A 22,483-nucleotide genomic window follows, 5' to 3' on the forward strand; every position below is an offset into this window, starting at 1 on the left:
TTGTTCCATAACTGAACTTGTTCCTGATCTCGTTTTAGACTATGCCTCATATGTAGACCAAGTACAAGTCTTACAGCAGGGAAAACTTGTTGCCTGTCTCATACATTTAGCTTGTAAGGCATAAAATAAAACTGTTTTATGCCAAAAAAAAAATACAAGCCAGCCTACTATTGAAACCACTAAAAACAGCTATAACGGTTCCCCATATCAGTGTTTCTTACAGCTGATGCTGGAGTATCAGCCCTGCAGATTTTAAAGTTCTCTATGGTCTAACACCTGACTCAACTCAGCAGCCAATTATCAGTCCTTTCACAATGTTATAATGGTAAAACAGGTAGAATTCTAAAATTTACAGGGCAGTGCTACTTCAGAGACAAACTTCTGTGGACGTCCATATAGTGTGCAAAATCCTAATTAAGTAAATGTATTTTTTCCCAAATCTTCTTGTCTTTGTTGATTATGTGTATGTGTAGCTTATTAGGAGATTTCACAATGTCAGTATAAGGATGACCTCATAGTTATCACTTCCGCATATGAACAGGATGCAGAGTGTACTTCCCCCAGCACACACTCACCACATATAAACACTTATTGCCTTTGTCACCAACTGTTTCAGAGGAAAATGTCTCTCACTTAAGCCTGAGTCCCTTAGAGTCTGCCTCACACTCCACCCTCTGCTGCTCACTTCTCTTCCGTACTTTGTTGTGGCTCTAAAGGGCTTGTTTTGGGAATGGATACATGACTGAATTTTGTTTACCACTTTTATTTTTAAGGGAATAAGAAGGTTCCTGGTCCCATGGTTGCCCCAACCCTACATAATGTTCCCCAAAGTTCTAGACAAGAAATGATCGCGTCTTGTAGTATAATGCAGGCAAGAAAATTATGCATTAATCTGTATATACTTCTAATTGTAAAAAATTATTCCTGCATATATAAGACTGTATTAATGTTAACAGTAATGTTCATTCTCAGCCTGCCACACAAATTCTTTATGTTTCACAGATAGCTAAGAAACCTATTTTCTTGAACTAAAATGACAAGTTTCACTATGCTATGTTAGAGCTGGTCTTCAGATTAACTTAAATTTATTTTAGCATTTTTAACAGCATTTCTGCAGTAGATATTATCAAATACATTTGTGTGAATTTTAATAACTAAGAATAATCTCTTATCTGAGAATATAATAGAGCGGTGAAATCCAGTCTCTAGTTTATAATACATTTACAATCTGACTGTCTTAATCTGATCTAAATTATGTTGTGCTCCTGAAAAACTTTTTTTTTTCTCATAGATTTAGTCAGCACACATGTACCTACAAATATCTACTACTTTATCTGAAATACCATGTAAATGTGTTTTTAGAGCCCGTGCAATATGCAGTCAATAATGTTTGCTTTGGTGAGAAACTGGTCAGATCTGGTCTTCCTTTGTTCAGAAAATGAGTGGTTGGTGTACATCTGCTTAAGCCCTTCTAGTTATGACAAGACACTCATATGTGTGTGGTTTCCTTGACTCTGCATGCAGGAAGTCAAGTGTTATGTCTGGTGTTTTGTTTTAACACGACCATCAATGGCTAGATGTCCTGAACTGATGTGCAAGTGATTATTGGGCCAATCAGGAGTGCTGCAGTAAGCAGAGGAAGCAATGCGGACATCTAGAAGTACAAAAATGCTCAAGTGACATCCTTTTCCACATGACATGGATCTCATTCTCTATTAGTGGGCTCCATTAAATCAGATGGAAGTTGAGAAAAGAAGCATGTAGATAACATTAAATCATTGCACTAAAATCTGGGTTCATATTAAAAAACTATCACTGAATCAGAAGTACTTTAAGCATGTAGCATGAGAATGTTTTTTATGCTCCAATCACAAGGTGGCCCCAACTCACTTAAAGGTTTCTCTGATATCAGCAGCACCTGTTTCTCACCTTCTTAATATGAGAAATACGGCAACAATCTCTTGCAATGTGAACACTGGTTCTTATTGTTGTGACAGTGTTTTAGTGATGTTATGTTGATTTAAACTCAGCAAGTCTTGACTTAGAAAAAATGAACAAAATGTGATTTGAAGCTAACCATCACAAGTTCCTTCCCTTTGAATTTCCTCATAGTCTAAATATTTGCACCAATGCACCGAAAGAGAGCCATCCTCTGCCCATCGTCTATCTGAGAATTTCATAATCATGCAGGAACATGGTTGATTATGATGGTAGCATATTGCATGGATCATAGACACCTACTGTAAGGTGGTTGTAAACCCAGGTCAGCTGGGTGAAGATACCAACAGCCTACTGGGTGAGCAATCACGCTCTAACAATGGTGGGCCCATGTGCCAAACAGTTAGAGCTTGGGTCAGGTAAAACAAATGTAAAAACTAAACACCACACCGAGCATTGAAAAAGGGAGAACAAAGGATGCCAGGGGAAGAAATGGCAACCCCGATGCACTGGGGAAAACTCAAACTAAAACTTCCCAAACAAAACCAGAAAACAGGCAGGAACTTGAATGGCTAAGAGAAGCCTCCGGAGGGAGACAGACTCAAGAGGGAAAACTGGAGAGAGGAGGGGATGTGTGAAAACACAGGCAACCTCACAGCACATGAACTCACAGACCTCAATAGCTGAAGTTACCAGCTAGGCACTTTGCTCAGAACTTTGGCAAAGATCCAGCACTGAATAACTGTTCACTGGGCTTATATAAGGTCTAGCCCAGCTGTTGGGTGTTAAGTCTGACTAGTGGTGTGGTTGACTCGAGGCCTCCCTCTGGTGGGGCCTTGGCCTGGTGCCAACCATAACACCTACAAATATGAGTTTAGAACACAATATCAGAGGAAGCTCATGATTGTATAGATTGTTGAATTGTTGTCTTTCAGCCATGGATAAGTACCATTACTTGGAATGAAGAATGTGAGGGACTGTATGACAGAGCCTCTTTGGAGAGGAACATATCCCAAGGGTTGTGAGGATTCTTTTATTCTCTTATTCTCTCTGATGTGCTCCTTATGGAAGACTGTTCAATTTTGTGACCTTCAAACCAATTTTAAGTACTTTGTGTGTCTGTATTTGTGTCATATATACTCACACACACACACACACACACACACACACACATACACACAAATAAATATATATGTACATGCATATAGACATATAAAAAGAATGATGGAAAATTTTCTAGTGGGCTTCATTTTCCCCCACCCCTATTTTTTTCTAGTTTTCCTGTTTCTCATATTGCTGTTTCCTTGTGTGAAGAAATGCAAAGGCAGGAACTGCCACCCCCTCCCTGCCTACGCACTCTCTCTCTCTCTCTCTCTCTCTCGCTCTCTCTCTCTCTCTCTCTCTCGCTCTCTCTCTCTCTCTCTCTCTCTCGCTCTCTCTCGCTTGCTTCACCTCCTTAGCTTTCTCTTACACACTAGCACTGTCTCACCTGCTTAATCTAGCTCATGTGTTCACATTGTGTCTAGTGGCCAGTTTTACCTCCCCTGACCAGCGGTCAGGCTTCGTGTCGCTGCTCAATGTTTGCCTATGCTCAGCTCTCCTCTCTTTAGTTTCTGTTCTTGACGCAGCCCCTTCAGTCTACTGCAGCTGTGCAGTTCTTCTTGCCTGCTGCTAAGCTGGGCATCGGCTTCAACTTTCGTTCAGCGGTCACAGCATGGAGGCCGTGGCTCTTTACGACTTTCGTGCCACAGAGAGCGATGAGCTCAGCTTCCAGAAGGGTGACATACTCAAGGTGAGAAAATCATTTAAAAAGTTTTCAGCTAATTTGATGAAATATGTAATGTGACTAATGAGCTTTATTTTAGTTCAAATACATGATTTTGAACTTGAAACCACTGGATTTGATTTGGTTGATTGCTGTTGGATTCTGGACTCCAGTGCAGTGTTGATCTCTATTAAAATTAAGGTAACTGTGCTGTTACCTGAGCTTGGTCGATGGCTTGGTCATAGCCTACTGGTTATTTCTTTCATGCCAGATCACCAATATGGAAGATGATCCAAACTGGTACACAGCAGAGTTAATTGGAAGGAGGGGCTATGTGCCCAAGAACTATATCAATGTAAGACCGCACATGTAAGTAACAATATGGTCTAACTTCAACAGATGTTTATGGATTTGTTTTTCAGAAATTATATTATTTAAACAACACTGTGGGAAATATATTCAGACATAATTCAGTCTGTGTAGTAGCCATGAACAGCAGAGGACATAACACTGTAAGCAAGGTGGAAAGATGTGCCACTTGCAGCAGGATATAGCTCTTTTTTGATAGCAGGCTTTGTCTATTATAAGCGGCAGCCACAGTGTTACAATGTTCCTTGGATATCCTGCTAACAGATGGTTTGCGGGACGAATCTCCAGACTCGTTGCTGAGGGAAGGCTGCGGCAGCTTGAGTGTGGAGCATTCTTGGTGCGGGAGAGTGAAAGTGCACCTGGGGAGTTCTCCATGTCGGTCAGGTGCGTCAGCCCCAGCTCCTTTGGCCTGTCACCTACTTGACATTGAAGTCATTGAAGTTTCTATACTTTTTTGAGTGTGTTCTGACTGGTGAAAATTAAATAGCACATAAGAGGCAAATGAAACAAACCTTTTAGCTTCACTGGGTTTTCATGTGAAGGTGGTGTGATTTTATATGGACTTACAAGCTCCACTAAGTAAGACATCAGATAGCTATTCTGTACGCAGAGACATTGTACCTCAAGTTGTACCTCAAGACATTGTACCAGCAAGTTCTCTAGTGCGTAGGCAAAATATTATTATCTGTCGCTGCTCATTACCTCATTGTCCTGGTTGGCTGATTTGGGTTTTGGACACGAACAGCAGACACATGGGAGATCCCAGAACTGGGCCGCACTGCTCTCAGAGTTTATCAGTAGCTCCATCAGAAGATTATCAGATGATGAGAAGGGTATGAAATGTGGGAAAACCATATGCTTTGACTAAACGCGTGTCACTCCTGGGAATATAGATGTTGTAATAATAATAATAATAATAATAATAATAATAATAATAATAATAATAATAATAATAATAACCATGATTCAAAGCCCATACCATGGACTATTGTTTGGTAAAGGCCCAAGCAATAATGTTAATAAGAGGAAACCAGTTGAAGCTTGATGTGTTCTGGTAAGCCTGGCCTTTGGTGGATTATGGAGGGTTGCTTTATAAGGATCCAGATGAAAAAGCAGGTCACTGCTTCTGGGCTGATAGACGTCATCAGCCTCACTGCTCACAAAATGTACAAGTGTGGCAACCCCAGCACAGGAAGTACAATACCAGAGATCCCAGAATCCTTAAGCACAGAAATGTACACGTCCCACTGAACTCCAAATGACAAAAAACATAAATTAAAACATAAATCATAGACATCCATTACAGGGTGTAGACTTACTTTATCATTCTCTGTATTTCTGGGCTTGTGTATTTGCATGTGAGTTTTTCCAACACACTTCAGATAATAAAAAAAAAACTTTATCTAAATGTGGTCAAGGGCATGTATTTACTGCCAAGACACATGTCTAACCACTGCATGCAAACCTCTCCACCAAAGAGTTTAAACAGAACCAATTTATTGGCCTTTGCAGGTATGAGGAATCTGTCTTTGTGAAACTGGTGCTTACATAAATGGACAGATATAAAAGGCAGAATACCGAATAAGAATGTAAATCAATAGTCTGTGAAATAGTGCTTAAACAAATAGTGACTAGAGAATATAAAAAGAAGAACAGGAATCAAATTATTACAATACTACTTTGACTGCCAGCAGCACACATATGGAGACAGCAAGCTTCTACAGGGCTTTGGTCAACAACCAGCAAAGAATGTAAAGTACTTGGAAAGATGAATCACAAAAAAAGGAAACTACATTACAGTTCCACACATATGCTCTTTTAAGAAAAGTTTTGTAATACAGGAAATGTCTTCACATTCCTCAGCAGGCCATGAGCCACAGCTACTTGTTTGGGAACTTATGGAGAATTTGTCTTCCCATTACAGTGCTCATTTAAAGATCTGCTTTGGTTCCACAGTGCCTGTACATCAGTTTGCATACATTCACTGAGTTCTGGATCACCGTTATATGCACGCCATCAACGCAATGCATGTCCCAAATTGTAAGAACACTGAGAATCATGACAAAGAAAAACGTCTGTACAAGTTTCACTTACAGATGTGGGGGGGTTTTTTTGTTTTTTTTTTGGGAGAATGTGAGATTGGGGGTGGCTGGATCTCTTGAACTCCAATATTAGTTAATATTAGCTAATATTAGTTGATGGGTACAGAGTGTTAATAGGGTTATTTATTCAGTTTAATTTGCAGTATCTCTATATACTAAATAGTGTTTATTAAGCTCAGCTTAATAAACTCCCACCAGTCTAACTACAAATCAGATTCTCACATTTAAGTGTGAAATTCTTTCCACTTTTTCTTTCTCCTAGATCACTGGCCCAATCTTACAGCCTTTGACAGAAATCTCAATCTCCATTTTACACCTATTTTTAAAGAGCTGACTAAAAATAATTTAGGTAGAAGACATATATTGTCTAATATTTGTGTTTGTTTTTTCTACTAGACTGCCATTTATATTTTCCCCTATTTTTCTTGTGAATCTTTCTCAGTGTGACAGTATATATGTTGCCATAGAATCAGAGTGTGACATAAGTTTTGCAACTGCAGAAATAGAATTAGAACACTGAGATTGAGAACATTAATAAGACAGTGGTAGTCCTCTGTTTATTAAATAAATACAATTACATAATGCCATAATATTGTTTGAACACTATACTTTCTCTCCTTTTTAAATGAAATCACTGTTACAGCTTAATCCTACTCAAGAGGATGCATGACATTTGGGTATACATTTTATGTCTAGCACAGGTTTGCAATTTCTTTGTTTTTTGTTGCACAAATTTTTTTTTTGTTTGTTTGACTATGTTCTCTGTTTGTAGATAAACTTATCTGAATATGTCCAAAAATGCCTTTTTGTTCATTCAGTCAGTAACAAGGTCTTTTGCCTTTCAAACACACAAAAGAGTATTAATGCTCATATTTTGGTCCAAAACATTGGATGACCAGTTTTTTATGTCTCTAACTGGCCTAGTCTATATCTATATTTAATCCACCATAAGATATACCTCTGAGTCTTTATAAGTCTTTTTTATTTTGACCTATTTCCGATTTAAGTAACTGTAATTGCCTAGACATATGTTGGGATCTGCTTTAATTACTGTTTAGGTAGGAATTGATTGTAAATAGCTATTTAAGTGTTGTAGATGTGCTACTGCATAACATACTGTGTATTGTAATAACTCATCAACTTCTTTGCTTCCCAAATGAAATGAAAGGTCAGGGAAATGAAATTTTAATAACATAATATATCTTAATAAACTGCTAATTTAATAATAGAGTTTTTCCTCTCTTACCAGCTATGGTGATCATGTGCAACACTTCAAGGTTCTGAAGGAGCGAGAGGGGAATTATTATATCTGGGAAGAAGTTTTTTCCTCCCTCAACCAGCTGGTGGAATTCTACAAGAGTAATAGCATTGCTAAAGAAAGGACTGTCTTCCTCAGAGAAACAGAACACTCACCACGAGTAAGTGGAACATTTAATATAAATGTTTTAAGGTCAAATATTTATAGAGCATATTCGACTACATTAAGCCTGGCTGTCTAAGCAGCATGAAAATGTTTAACTGCACAAAGAGGTGTATTATATACATATTGCAGTGATTAATGTATATGCATTCATGCAAAAAGGCAAGAAACACCTATCTGTAAATTAAAATGCAAACATGAACTAGCATTTAGGTCTACATAATGAAATATCAGCAAAGGAATTCAGTACATCATCAAAATTGTGAAGTACATTTTCAAATTCTTGGAGAAAGTTCTTGTGCAAGTGTTTCAGACTGTGAGGTTATAGTAGTGCTCAGAGCTGAGGGGCAAAGCAGTCATCACTGAGTCATAGACTGGTGTCTTTGATTGTTTCCATCAGAGGCCCCATCATGTCCGAGCACTGCAAGACTACAACACACAGCACAACTCGCAGCTGGCCTTCCAGCAAGGTGATATCATAGACCTGCTTGACTGTTCAGACCAAGAGTACTGGAAAGGCCATTGCCATGGCCGTGTGGGCTTCTTCCCCAGAGAGTATGTGAAGCCCATTTACCACTGACTTCTCGTGACACCTTAATTGTGGGGACCTAATTTACATGCGGACTAGAAACCAATATCCGAAGAGTTAATGTAGTGTCCGAGCTGGTGCGAAAGGTAAAGGTCATGGCTGGCAACTTTCAAAGAAGAAAACGATGAGAAACAATGTAACCATTTTCATTTAGCCACTACACTGTAAAAGCAATGATGGCATCACAAAAAGATTTTTGGACTATTTATGCCCTTTGATAAAAGGAAGAAACATTACTAAGAGAGCAATAGAAAACAGAATCCACCTTTTTGAATTCTCTGAAGTTCAGTGCATTTATAAAAAATTCAACCATCTTACTATGGCTAGTCTTTTCCATCTTAGTGTTTACATGAATGCCACTTAAGAAGGAAAATATAGTGGTTGACATTATGTTTCAAGTTATTTTATATCTAAAAAATGCTAGAAGCATAGCATCTTCAAGCTAAGATCCAAGACTGTTTGTTGCTGTCCTCCAAAAACAAAACATTTATGCAGTAATCAGTGGCATCATCAACTAAATAAAGGCTGGTGGCAGGTATATGTATAAAGATATGCAAGTAATCATATTTTCTTATATGAAACTGAATCAAACCATGCTGCTTTTTAAGCCAGTTCACTCGCTCCCACGTCCCTCCAACACCGCCAAACCTACGCCTGATGCTGCTCACAGGCCCACATGCTATCAAATGTAACATTTGTGGCATATTCTTTGTGCACTTGAATCGATTTGTTCAAAACGGGGTGTATTTTCATTATTTACATCGTACTTAATGTATATCTACTTTATTATTTTAGATTTTTTTTTCTTTTTTCTCATTTTGTTATCTAAAATATCTTGTCACATATTTGAATTCCATGTGTCAACTATTAGTAGCAAAAATGTAAATAAATGTGTTAAAGATGAGTCATTTGTTGATTTGTTTTGCTTTAATTCTACGTGATCATGTATAACTTTGTCCTATACTGACGGAGGAGCTAGATAAGAATCGCACCTCACTCTACTGCGAGGCCAAAGGAAATACTTTCAAACTGGCATGAACTTACTCTAGCTAAGGTAAGGAATGAAACGTCGGGAATGCTGGCTTGGCGAATTTCTCAGCACACAGCAACATCTGACGAAGACTAGAATCGGGCCAAGTATATCTTTGAGCTTTGCGCATTATTCATGAAATCACGCAGCGACGTTGGAGAAATACTGTAGTCTTGTCATAAAGTCTACTGCATCGCGTGACTGGGCGTGTGCGCAGGTAAGGCTACTGGTCAGCATTGTGGTTTGGGAAAATACCAGCGCGCCATAAGCGAGGGAAGCCTATAGCGCCGACTCAGTGCAAGAAGTTATGGATATGCGTGAGGCTTTTACAGGTGGTCAACTCCGGTCAGCTATCAGGTTTTAATTAATACCAAGTCATAAACTATTTCTTTTTGAATGTACATTTTATTTGTCAAGATTATTTTTTCCCTGGTTCTTTGATAATGGCTCTGTCTCAGATTATGTGTTTGGATGACAGTTACATCAATTTGTGCACCAATGAGTCCAAGCCGGATTTCTTCTACAGTGAGGACCAAAGGCTTGCGCTGGAAACACTTATAAATGATGGCCAAGAAAGGTTTGAAGAGTACGTAAAAACTAACAGTATTCGTCCATTTCTATCTGAACTGGAACTCGTTCAGTTGAACAGATCCGTGGAACTGTACACCTGTAATGGGGACAGTGACGCAGCGGAGTTATCTCTCCGGTACTGGCCAGAACGTTCCGATTACTCGCTCCCAGATCTGGACATAGGGTGGCCAACTTCCACATCCCGTGTCCCGTGTGACCCGTGTCAACGTGTACGCACAACCGCCTTTGGAGGGTCAGACACATATTAAAGAGATTATAAGAAAGATGATAGTTCAAGCGCAAAAGGTAAGATCATCCGAAACCAATAGCCTATGTATGTTCGAGGTATAAAGGGCCATAAAGGGACTTTCCTTTCCCATCGATTAGGCTTGTTTGGTGACTGGTAAACCTAAGTCAAATAAGTCCTCTTAGTTGCTCTCATTATTGGTGGAGCAGACAGGATACCCAGAGGATACACTAGACACTCATACTTATTTTGTAGGCTAAATACATAAAGTTTCTTTCAAGTAAGAAATGTAAATATGGGATTTTTGTTTTGACATCAGTAGATTATTTCAAGTTACTGTATGTGCTACAAGGGCCATAGAGCATTTTTACAGAAAACAATTTGGTTATGTTTATGCTGATATTACAGAAAATTTATTTAAGTAGCAAAATGCAATGACACTTTTAAAAATCTCCCTTGGCAGGTCATTGCTATTGTCATGGACTTATTTACAGACCTTGACATCTTTAAAGATCTCTTGGATGTGAGCTTCAAGCATAAAGTGGCTGTATACATCATGCTGGAGTCTGCTGGAGTCCCACACTTCCTGAAAATGTGTGAGAAAGCAGCAATGCACACAGGACACCTCAAGGCATGTCACATCTTTTCCAGATTTTATACTGCAGTCATACATTTGCCCTGGTAACCATCCTTTAATTGCCTTAATGGTGGTGGTACCTTAACCCACCACTTCATTATTATAAGACAGTAAGCCAAAAAACTATTCAGACAAATTATGAAACAAATGATTTGAATGGCTATCCAGGCAACCCTGAGGCAAAACCAAGCCAGGCTAAGTGTTACTTTATTTTCTACTGCTGCCTGAGCTGAAGGCTTTGTTCCTCAGACCAAGAGAGGACACTGTTAATTCCAGTTAAGCATGCCAAAACACTTTTAGGATTTTCAAAAAGAACAGATATTGTACCTTTGAGAGCAAGGTGCCAATATGCTGTATAGAAAATGGTGCTCATCAATTGTGCATACAGGACAAATGCTGCTATAAGACATATATACTTCAAAACAAGTTGTTGTAAGAAATAGATGATAATATAAGGCACCATTGGTAAAAGCTACTGGAAATATCCCCCCTCAAACACCACAGTCATATCCTAAGATAATGCAGAACTCATAATATGGCACTGGTCATCTATACTGACATGTGATGCTGTTGGCGTAAAGTCACCTTTCTGCAAAACCAGAAGGAATGAGAACATGTTGAACCTGTTCAGACACTTACACAGTAAAAAAAAAAAAATTAAAATTAAAAAAACACAGAAAATTATTTCTGACATTAGCATAAAATCTAAGTGTTTTATTACAAACTTCAAATGTGAACAATTAGGATTATAGATTTTTTAATGGTTTTTTTTTTGGATAAGTATACTTTCATTGTAAACATGCAAAAACACACATATGTACAGGAACAATGCACTAGATTGTAGACTTCTTAGCAATGCAGAGCTCTAAATATATTCACACTAGTTACACAACTTTTTTTTCCAGGGTGTCTTTGTACTGCATGTATGATATGTCCAAAGAGTGTCAGAAACATTCCTTTCATTGTTCAAGGAAGCTACTTTCACCTGTGAAATAATGTACCTATAAACACAGTGTAATTGTTTATGTCTATAGTGTGCTGCTTATTTTTGTTTTGGTTTTATATTTGTTTGTTTTTTCATTCTAGAAATTGAGGGTGCGCAGTATCAGAGGAATAGAGTTTTTCACACACACATCAAAGAAAGTGTGTGGAAGCCAAAGTCAAAAGTTCATGTTTGTTGATGGAGACAAAGCAGTGTCAGGGTCCTACAGGTGAGACTATTCCTGTATTTCTGTGTATCTGTTCATCAAACGTTTTATTAGAGCAAGCGGAATGAGAGTGCAGACATCAAATCTGCTTTTGCCTTTGATAAAATGTTCGGCTACATGTAAATCTCTTACTTATTTCTTTTATCTTACTTACTTATATTTTGTTTACTTATCTTACTTGGTGGTCACCTTTGCTAAATATGAATGACTGGGACTTAAATATTTTTTCAGTTATTTCTCGTGTCTAATACAAAAGGATTTTTTCATTTCAGTTTCACATGGACTGCCTCCAAACTAGACAGAAACATAATCACTGTGCTTTCAGGTCAAGCCATGGATGCATTTGATAAATTGTTCAAGGACATGTATGTGATGTCTAATGCTGTAAACCTACACAAGATTAATCTGGACACAGAGCCCAAGCCAGAACCAGCCTTTCAGACAGCACCTGTTCTCTTGCCTTCTGCCACCGTTGCCCTGAAGCTCATCAACCCAAAATATGCTCTGGTTTGCAGCAACCACACACCTTCTAAAAAGGACACAGCCAAGATTGAAAGCTTTAAACAAATGAAAGCGTGCCAGAGGTTCCACTAATTCATCCTGGACTACTACACCTGGAAAAGGTCAACATGATCGACTACCTACCTATTTGGCCTATGCCTGATCCACGAAGTGATGTCATTGGCTTCATAAATATAAAACACTACAATAAACCACAACAAGCCCACCTCATGCATTCAGAGTTCTTTGAGGTCTCAAAGGCAATCCAATTCAAGGACCCCTTCCACATACCAGAGGAGAGCCTGCCTGAAAGAGCTGGTGCCAGAACTGCACTCGAGTACCTCTCTCCTGCTGTTGTACTAGTTAATGAACAGCATCCTCAAACTGTACCAGTGGAAAAGAATACATATGGTAAAATTTTGAACAAATGCAACTTACACCTAGCAGCCAAAAAGTAGTGTCTGAGCTTCTGTCACGTACTCCTAAGAGTAGATAAGCTCAGAACAATGTCAAAGATATGAGGCACATGACATGGAAAAGCACATGGACTCCTTAGCTGAGCAGGGAGCAGAAATTCATGCTTTGAGTCAGAGCTTTAGGGAAAAAGTCGCAGCCAGCTTGAGTTGTCTATTGTGTACAGATTCCCTAATATTAGTGAATCCACCATTATGTTATGAAACATTGTCTTTTAGTGTTGCATGTAAACCATCTTCACCAGCACCCAAAGTAACTCATACCTTGTTTGCATACTCTGAAGCTACTTCAGTCAGCCAAACCTGTAACAAGGCTACAGAGCCTATCACCAGTAAAACAGCTGTCAAAGACAATCAGAGACAAAATTTAAAGGTCTAGAACCAACTGACATGAATGAAACAGATAGTAGAGATTTGTATCATGCCAAGACTCCTAATCATGACTCCAGTTGTTCCTCCATGTCAGAGGAATACTTTGAGTGCAGTGACTCTCATACTGATTCTGGATTTGAAGGCATGGCTAAAGGAATGCAGCTCAGCTGCGGGCTTTCAGAGAAGAACTGGGGCCTAGATGACTCTCATATCACTGGCACATGTTGCATGTCCTCTGTAGCACTGCAGCTCCAGCATTGCAAAGACATGACTATAACAGCTACCACATGTAAGCAGGAGTCAAGACATGAGAGCTTCAGAGAAATGGAGGATGCTCAGCACCACCTTGGATCACAGGAGCAATGCGAATACCAAGAGATGAGAGTGATGATGATTCACAAGCACTTAGAGCTTGAGGGAGCAGCAGCAGTTCTAGCAAACAAAACTGATGGACTGTCTGATCCGGTTTACAAAGCTGACAAGCAGCAAATTCCAGTAACAGATGCTAGTGCACAACTAGGATCAGAAAGCAAATGACTTGGGAGCACACTGAAAGATAAGATTGACACACGAGTAGAATCTGAGAATAAGGCAAAATGCCGGGATGTGAAGGTTGAAAAACTGCCTCTACACAAATTAGCAGCTGAACCATATTCAGGAGTAAACAATATGGTTTGTTTCAAATCCAAGGAAGTGATAGTGATAAATCACATATACCAGAAAACAGAACACATATAGTGCTACAGGATAAAGAACCTGCACCTGTTACAGCAGTGCAGGAAAGTTCCAAGGCTCAGCCCATAATGTCTTCGGAAGCAGTGAATGTACAGATAAAGCCCATACTCCACTCAGGATTCAATTACATATCAGACCATAAATCTGCAGTTCTGGTGAATGATGTCAAGCATCCCAAAGGCCAGGAGGAAGGGACTGCTATCCACATGCTTTTCAAGAGCAACACCAGTGCTAAAAGACTGCATGAAGAGAATTCCAAACCTCCCACCAACACTTGGTTTAGTGAAAACACTGAAAACACTGGCTGGAATAAATGCCAGTGCAGACACATGTTCTTCAATAAAGAAGCAAACATCCTCCTCAAATGTGTTCGGAAAGGATGAACCACTACTGGAATGTACTTGTCATGAGAATAATAACCAGTCTGAGGCAAAACGCAACTTAATGCAAGATAAAAGGAAGGTAAGAATTCCTTTTTAAATCAAGCTAATTACTAAATTAGCTTATTTTTAAAATAATAACTAAATTAATGTAAGTCATGATACAAATTGTGACAGCAGTACACAACTAAAACCAGAAATGTCTCACTCAAACTTGGTGTACTATTTCTCACAGCTATACCAAGCCTCACCTAAACCTATTCCAATACCACAAGAAGCCAGGGGTCATTCATTTAAATCTGTTGACAAACTGCAAGCCAGTAATCATTCTACAAAGCCAGCTGCCTCCACGCTTGGAGCCCTGAAATATACACATAGAAAGCAGCTAGTGAGGAACAGGGCAGATCAGCTTTCCCCTAGTCACACAGCTCTGTTTCGGTCAAGCCAAGCTCATCTTGGACATGCTCTGGCTCGCTCGGGCCATTGCAGCTCTCACCAAACACAGCCTCGGGCTCAGCTGGACAGAACCAGACCCTTACAATAGGGCAACCCAGGTCTGGACAATGCTGCACACTCACAGCAGAGAATACCCCTTCCTCTTCTGGTGCATTTCCAAAAAGAAGCTTAAAGGACAAAACTACAGGATCTTCTCAAAGCAATCAAAAGGTAACTCAGAGCATTAAGGGCAAAGAACAAGAATAATAATTTGAATGTGGCAGGTGCTTTAAAAATGTCCTTCTAAGTACTTTTGTTGGTTTGTTTGTTTTGTTTTTTTTATCAGTCATGGGTTTGCATTTACTCCACAAAGTTGCTATGAAACCCATACAAAATATGAAAACATGCTGCTTGTTATGCCCAAAGCTAGAAATGTTGGGGCCATCTTTCTTCTGGCTAAGGCTCTAACACAGACCAAAATGTGGAGAAACTGCTTGTGACATGAATGTGATTCTTCTCCTCTCAGTGCACTTGAACCCAGAACCTTCCTCTGCTTCCCAGCACAGGTTTTCATAGCACCTTCTCTTGCAAATTAGACTTATATTTGCATCACCCAGCAAGAGCTGTATGATTGGCCCTATGATTAACCATTTATATGGAAATGTGTAGTGCCTTGGAAATAAACAGTGCAATACTCTGTGCTGTGACTTGAATGTAAACAACCAGAAGCCTTATTAAATTACTGCACATGCAGATTCACCTAACAAATTGTAATGTGTTTACATGGTTTGATCATGGACAACTAGGAATGAAACATATGCTGAAGATGCAAAAGGAGTCCAACTGCTGAATCATTTTCACTTTTTGCAGTGATGAAGGACTGTAATGTGTGGGAACAAGCTCACATATCAGAGCTTTGTGACTATATACCTAATTACAAACAGTACATAGATACATGCTCTTACTTATGACAAAGCCTAAAGAGGGTAACAGAGCAATTGATATATCATATGGTAATGACTTGGTTAGCCATTTAGTGGTACACTTGGCTGCACGGTGTCTAGAGCTATGGGTGGACGCTGTCTCAGCAGCATTTTCTCCACAAAAACAGCCACACACAGTGAGGCTTTGTACCAACTACACATTACTCCTTGTTCAAAACATAACACAAAATATTGCAGTGTTTGGGGGGCATTTTTGGGCAACAATGATCAATTCACATATACTCCCATAAGGACCTATATGATCTTTATGCATATACAGCAAGCAAATTTGTTATAAAAGCGGCCTCAGGCAAATTCCTGCAGCAAGAGGAGCTGTGACAAACCATTAGAGAGAAGAGCAAGACAAACTATTACATTCAGCTCAACTCAGCTGTTGACATTAAGGGCACAGAATTAGACCTTGGCAGCATATTTACTGCTATTTGTTTATACATACCACCACATCAAGACATTCTAGTAAAGGATTTTCAGTGGTTCTTTAATTAAACACATGTTAAAGGAAATTACTATATATATGCTTAAAGAAAGGTTCAAGAAAAAAAGTCATTCAGAAACCAATGACAATAGACACAATGGTCTGCTGAAAAAAAGAAAAGCAAGTCCAAAGACAGTTATGGGACCTTCCATTGTAACAAGCGTGAAGTGCTATTTCTGAGATACTGAATAAATATGATACATCAGTGCCAGCTAAGTTTATTTCTAGTGAGGCAAATGAAAAATCATCTAATTTCTCCATGCCGTTAGCAAAGGAAAGAGGAATAAATACGAGATAGATTTAGCAGTTCCTCATGAAACCGTGTTAAAGATCAGGTGATGCTGTATATGGTCTTTTAGTAATACGAAATGTCTTCCACCATTATAATATATGGGTCTGTTTTCTGGATACTTATAAGTTGATAGGATTGTGGATCCAGAAAAATGTTTCTGTGGATGCAGAAAAATTATCTTTTGTGTTCCCAGGAGAAATTATAGAAGCATTCAGGTGCTCCAGTTTTAAAGTATAAAAGGCATCTAGTTGGTCTCGCTGTTAACAATTTGTACAAAAAAACTCCAAACACTGCTGAGCATCTATAAAAAACTGAACTGGGCCAGGAGACAATGCAAGGATATTCCACAAAGTCCTATCATCCTTTCCCATGACCTGTTGCAAAGCACAAGCATGCTGTGCTGTGCTGAAGAGGCAGTCATACACTAATAATGCCCCCTGCTGGCCCTGCAGCCACACCACACACACGATGACTACCAGGAGCTCATCAGAGCTGCCAAACAGCATCAGTGACACACTGCATATGGAAGTTCTTCAGCTGAGGTGCATTAGCATGAACAAATGCTGTGAATTGGGTGCCCTCTAGTGACCTGATATAGCCTGATAGCCTGTAAACTGATAATCCTACAGCAGACACACCAATACACTCAGATTGTGACATCCTTTTGATTTATTCTTCATCACAGAGTGCGGTGAATAAATAGAATTCTGGAGGATTAGTACCATAACAAAAATTCTGCAACTGACCAGAAAATTAAAGAAAATTCACATTCTTAAGCAAGACAAAGCATAATGTTGACCGCTGGGTTATGAAGCAAGAGTGCTCCTGTGGTCCCCTTACTGGCAAAAACATCAGCTTCCAGAAGTCAAAGGACTAGTCAAACACTTTAGCATGATAGACATTTAGCTGCATACATTACTATGTGCCTCTAAGTCTAGCTTAAGCAGCAATACAATGCTACATTTAAAAACTCATTTAACTTTCATTCAGTCTAACATATGTGCTGTCTAGCACTCACCAAATTACATTATTGTCTAGTGGCACTTTACACAAGGCTTGAGACAATGGCACAGGTATACTGTATTATGGCATAGAGCTAAAGCATGACTAAGGTATTGTTGTCTGTTATTGTTGGCCACGAAGGACTTCAGCCTCTCAGAGCCAAGAACCTCTCCCATCGATTACACTCTTCCCTCAGCTCATCTGTTCGAAGGTGTATCAATCCAGCATTCCAATCCAATAACAATCAAATCCAGTCTTTTCTTTCCTTAAAATCATTACAAATGAGCAACGGACAAGTCAAGATCAGCAGAACGATGATCTTTTTCCATAATTTCAGCGCTATTAAAGAGTGAGCACAAGACTGATCTTTGGCCTCTGAGCACATACCACACATGGTGATGTGGTAAGCAAACAACAAATTGAGCCAAAAAAATAATAAGATTCATCAGTGACGAAAAATGCATTTTTGAATTTTGGCCACATTGTACACACAAGAGAAATAATGATCTCTGTGCACATTATGCAGATGGCAGTGATGGGGAAACAGCTGAGCAGACTGTCAGTCATCCATGCCTATGTTGCGAAACAAATAAGACATGGACTCTCCATTGTGGATGCGACGAATTGCCTCAGACAGGATCATGCTGATATCGACCGTCTTGATCTTAGAACACTGCAGTTTCTGGATCTCGTGTGGAATAGTGTTCGTGACAACTACCTACAGAGGGTAGAAGGTAAAAAAGGCCTGTTTAAACAAAAACAAAACATGCAAGATATTTTTTCGTGCAACGTTACCAGTTTGTATTTTTAGATGTGCTTGTATGTCTTAGCATAGCACTGTAACATTGTCAGTGATCATTACATGCTCTACACACTTTAACATGTGATACCATTATATCACTACTAAACACACCTGACCTGGCTACCTTAAAGTAGTGTACACTCCTGCTTTTCACAGTTGCCCTTATCTACACATTTATTGGTACCCTAGTCTGTACTTTAAGCCTACCTCTTCACATACTCTGTAACTATCACATACCCCTACTATCTTTGTGTCTGTTGTCTTTTCTTATCTGCTCATACTAACTGTACTGAAGAATTACCCTACAGTGTTTCATTATGCTGTACAGCCCTGTACTGGTATGACCAAGTAGAACTGATTCAAACTGAATGACAGACCTCATCGATAGCAGACTCCTCTATGAGACGAGGTGCATCAGAGGAGAGAATTCCGTGAGTGGCCATGACAAAGATTTTGTAGGCACCTCGCTCCTTCAGCGTCTCAGCCGCTGCCAGAAAACTATCCACATCATCTATGATGTCATCCTACAAGGAAGAGTCCCAGATCAAACCAAAATCACACAGTAAATGGTCTTGAGAAATGCCATTATTTTAGAAAATCTTTTCAGCAAGATGCTTTTAGACTTTAGACCATCTGTAAACCTCACCACAATAATGGCAATTCGACCACCAACATCTCCCACCACAGTTATTGGAGGCTTCTCTTTTGGGATGAGCACTGTATGATGAGGATAACAACAACAACAACAAAAAGGATTTGGAGTAATGTAAATGCCATCCAGTGAGAGAAACCATATAGGTCACATTTTGATCCACAGTAAAAGAATTCAGCACATAAACAAGGTTCTCACAGGGTATCTCTAGGCTCGGATGGATGGCAGCAACGTTCTTCACAGTAGGTGGGGAATGCCGTCCATCCACAAGATCTGACTCTGCATCCTGGGCTTCACCGTGGATCACAGCGATGCCCAGCCGAAGTCTTTCAGCAAAAGACTGGGCCCTGCAAAAGCACAGAGCAGAGCTCATGGTTCATTTACTAATGCATAATCAACTGATACTGACTGCACATGCACAATGGGTATGTACCTTTTAGCTGATGATGGAGACTTGGCTACAATTACAGCATTTCTGTAGTCAGGGATCTGCATGATTAAAGAAAGAGGGACATGAAGAATTGATAGGTGGGTGTGCTTGACAAACACATAGACTAAGAGCCATACTTTGAATATGTTAGGACTTTAGACAGAATTAGGAAAGAGTCTGTGCCTTTTGCTTATGGCTAGTTTAACATGTACTCTATATCTTGCAATTACAAGTCTGAACAACAGTGTCCAAACAGCATATGCTCCGTGCTACATGGCTAGGACTCATGGCACAAAGCCTACCTCCTCCTGAATGTATTGGAGGAGAAATGGGGATGCTCGCAGGTTGTCCACTGGAATGTTGAAGAAACCCTGGATTTCCTTCTGGTGCAAATCCATAGTGATGAGATGTGTCAGACCTGGGCAAAGTTAAAAAGAAATCAGGTGTGAAATCAGACCTTACTGGTGTTCCCATGTTTTTGGAAGCAAAAAGTGACACAGCATGGTGCAGAAACAGAACAGCAGTAGAAGCTTTACCTGCTTTACACATCATGGAGGCCAGCAGCTTAGAGACAATCGAGCCTCTCTTTCTCATCTTGCACTGTTTGCTGTAAGGAAAGTAGGGAATGACTCCAATGATGTTCTGGGCACAGGAGGTCCTACATGCGTACACCATAATAAGTAGTTCCATGATGGTTGTATTAACGTCTCTATATGGAAAAAGAAGGGAAAAAAGGTGCTCAGTTGTTTTCATGTATGGGGATTTCCCAAAACTATTAACCTAAACCATTTAAATAAATAAATATTAATGGAAAAGAGAAATGATTGTAGGAGAGATTAAAAGGTGGTAAACATTAAGCATAAATAGTGCAGACTAGTCATCTGCATTATGCGGGGCAGTAGTAAAAATAAATCTATAAACTTCAGCAAAAAAAAAATGCCTGTCAATTCCCATTCCTCAAGCTGTGCGGGTGATTGAGAACAATGACATTTGGCACTGTATCCATGAAGAAGGCTCAAGTTTTTTTAATAGATTTGTGCCTTACTTGGACACAGTCTGAATGATGAAGACATCTTTACCACGCACAGACTCCTGGATCTGAACCCGTGTTTCTGTGTAGAGACAAAATTACAATTACTAAGCTGATCAAGAACAATAATGCTACGGAATTAATAGAAATCTCTTCCAAACAGGAAAAAACAAAGATCTAACTATAGATGAGGCCAATACAGTCTGATGATGTATATAAAAGTCCAGTTACACACAAACGCATGCAGCCATGATCCAAAACAATGTTAGGTTTGAATAGTGAATGTTAGTCCAGCCACCAATTTTTTGTCTGGGCTTTCCAGGAATACTAGTAATGAGCAGCCTCTCTGCTAAATCTCCAACAAAGCACAGGCCACCAACCACACTCATCACTGACCCAAAATCACATGCTAATCTGTCTCTTTCCGAATTAGAGTAATTCCATCTTGCAAACATCCCCATGTCAGATCACAATCCACACCCTACAAGTATTCTGTCTTATCTTACCAATTTTTTACATGGAAAATTCCATTTCATCTCACCTCTGTTAGCTTCCTGATAGACCTGCACCTTGCCGAGCTCTACACCCAAGCGTCTGTGCAGAAACAGAGGCACAGGTGGCACGAATAAAACAATGTCAACAATAGAAATCAGTGAGTGCAGTGTGATTTACAAGAGGAAGCATATTATTAATTCCAAAATTATGGTGTATGTGCAGTGCACATACCTTTTTCTGTTTATCAGTTCCAAAATGTATACACCATATACTGGCAACATACTGTTCCCACTTACTCTGCTTAAAAGTCATTTCACACTGTACAAGACCTAACAACTTAAGGCAACAGATTTGACACAAAAGTCACGTGTAGTAAACGTGAGCTTAAATATGTGAATTGGGCTACTGCAATAACAACGTACTCTGCGATCCTTTTTCCCAGCTCTCTGCTGGAGGGGTTGGAGTTGGCCGTGAAAATGACCAGGCCTCCTTTTGTGGCGTTCATGTCCAGTTGTTTCTTGACTACCTCGAGGGACTCAGGCAGTGATTCCCTGGGCTCCCAGGCACTGCTGAGCCCTTCCTAATAACAGTATCATAGGCAGACTATTAGTTTAACACCGAACAACGCGCGTATCTCTGGTCAAACCATGTAAGAAAAATAAGACGAATGCGACATATTCAGGCATCATGAACAAAACATTAGTAAATCAACACATTTGTATTATATCTGTGCCTTTCAATGGATCTACTGTCGCCAGAATACCTCAATACGTCCGTGTAAACAAAGGCTTTTCAGCAGAAGTGTCCAAATTTGATTTATTTTTTCGTGACAAGAATCATTAGCTAGCTAGCTAGTTAAGTTACACATATCTAACCTGCCCACTTATCTTAACAATTCTAGCTGCTGCTCAAAAAAGTGATACAAATCTAAAGACATCCCCAAGTAATCCTAACTAACTTTATACCAACATGACATGTATAGATTCTGTATAGATTCACTTCTGTAGACATATGCATTGCCACTAGACATTATGGAGTGAGCTGCTATGTAGTTCGCTATCTAGCGAAGTTACAATTCAGTATTGCAAATACAGAGAGCAATTGTTAGCTAGCTAGGTTAGCTTAATCTTTTGCTAACGTTAAGAAATGTATATCAAATAACAATCAACTTCATGACAACGTAGCTGTGATTATATTTCCAAGTTAATGATGGTAAACGAAACTCTCTCACCAGTTTGATTCTTTTGTTCTTTCTTCCAGCCTAATTTACTTTATTTTGTATCGCTTGCTAGCTAGTACCCAAAGTGTGACAACCACAGCAATACAATCGTTCTTGTAAAAATGGCTGCCAATTGCGCGACTTTTCAAAATATAAATGCTAGGGCAAAGTCTTGAACGATTGTTGATGTCATCAGTCTAATCCAATTCTTTTTCTTCCTCTTTTTCCTCTTTTTGTTATCATTGTCATCATTATTTTCCTATTATTATTTGTATTATTAACAACCATAATCACAATAAAAGTCGTGGAAG

The 22,483-nt window shown here is 39.3% G+C and overlaps 3 protein-coding genes across 3 annotated transcripts; 2 read left to right on the forward strand and 1 right to left on the reverse strand.

The window, feature by feature from the left end:
• Positions 1-3,318: 3,318 nt before the first annotated feature.
• grapa (GRB2 related adaptor protein a) lies at positions 3,319-9,088 on the forward strand. Its single transcript, XM_027022234.2, has 5 exons — positions 3,319-3,730; positions 3,975-4,072; positions 4,337-4,456; positions 7,424-7,592; positions 7,995-9,088. The coding sequence occupies exons 1-5, from the start codon at positions 3,653-3,655 to the stop codon at positions 8,172-8,174; spliced, it is 645 nt and encodes a 214-aa protein (XP_026878035.2). The 5' UTR covers positions 3,319-3,652; the 3' UTR covers positions 8,175-9,088.
• Positions 9,089-9,656: 568 nt separating this feature from the next.
• On the forward strand, positions 9,657-16,151 carry si:dkey-27o4.1 (protein FAM83G). Its single transcript, XM_027022203.2, is given in 6 exon segments — positions 9,657-9,986; positions 9,988-10,089; positions 10,494-10,661; positions 11,754-11,878; positions 12,148-12,440; positions 12,443-16,151. Coding segments are annotated over 6 exon segments (1,410 nt in total). The 3' UTR covers positions 12,835-16,151.
• Positions 16,152-17,193: 1,042 nt separating this feature from the next.
• Positions 17,194-22,455, reverse strand: prpsap2 (phosphoribosyl pyrophosphate synthetase-associated protein 2). The gene is made up of 11 exons (XM_027022204.2): positions 22,185-22,455; positions 21,376-21,533; positions 21,000-21,052; positions 20,474-20,540; positions 19,965-20,137; positions 19,731-19,846; positions 19,432-19,487; positions 19,197-19,345; positions 18,993-19,063; positions 18,724-18,870; positions 17,194-18,262 (listed from the first exon to the last, which is right to left on the reverse strand). Exons 2-11 carry the CDS (start codon positions 21,456-21,458, stop codon positions 18,104-18,106), a joined length of 1,074 nt encoding a protein of 357 aa, XP_026878005.1. The 5' UTR covers positions 21,459-21,533; positions 22,185-22,455; the 3' UTR covers positions 17,194-18,103.
• Between the last annotated feature and the right edge of the window lie 28 nt (positions 22,456-22,483).

This window comes from Electrophorus electricus, chromosome 8 (assembly GCF_013358815.1).
Source record: "Electrophorus electricus isolate fEleEle1 chromosome 8, fEleEle1.pri, whole genome shotgun sequence".
Taxonomy (NCBI): domain Eukaryota; kingdom Metazoa; phylum Chordata; class Actinopteri; order Gymnotiformes; family Gymnotidae; genus Electrophorus; species Electrophorus electricus.

Excerpts from the sequence above, each read along its gene's own strand:
- grapa (XM_027022234.2), top strand. The coding sequence starts at position 3,653 with ATGGAGGCCGTGGCTCTTTACGACTTTCGTGCCACAGAGAGCGATGAG. Across the intron at positions 4,457-7,423 it reads GAGTTCTCCATGTCGGTCAG|CTATGGTGATCATGTGCAAC; the intron begins GTGCGTCAGCCC and ends CTCTCTTACCAG. Across the intron at positions 7,593-7,994 it reads AAACAGAACACTCACCACGA|AGGCCCCATCATGTCCGAGC; the intron begins GTAAGTGGAACA and ends TGTTTCCATCAG.
- prpsap2 (XM_027022204.2), bottom strand. The coding sequence starts at position 21,458 with ATGAACGCCACAAAAGGAGGCCTGGTCATTTTCACGGCCAACTCCAAC. Across the intron at positions 19,488-19,730 it reads TCCAATACATTCAGGAGGAG|ATCCCTGACTACAGAAATGC; the intron begins GTAGGCTTTGTG and ends TTAATCATGCAG. Across the intron at positions 18,871-18,992 it reads GTCGAATTGCCATTATTGTG|GATGACATCATAGATGATGT; the intron begins GTGAGGTTTACA and ends TCTTCCTTGTAG.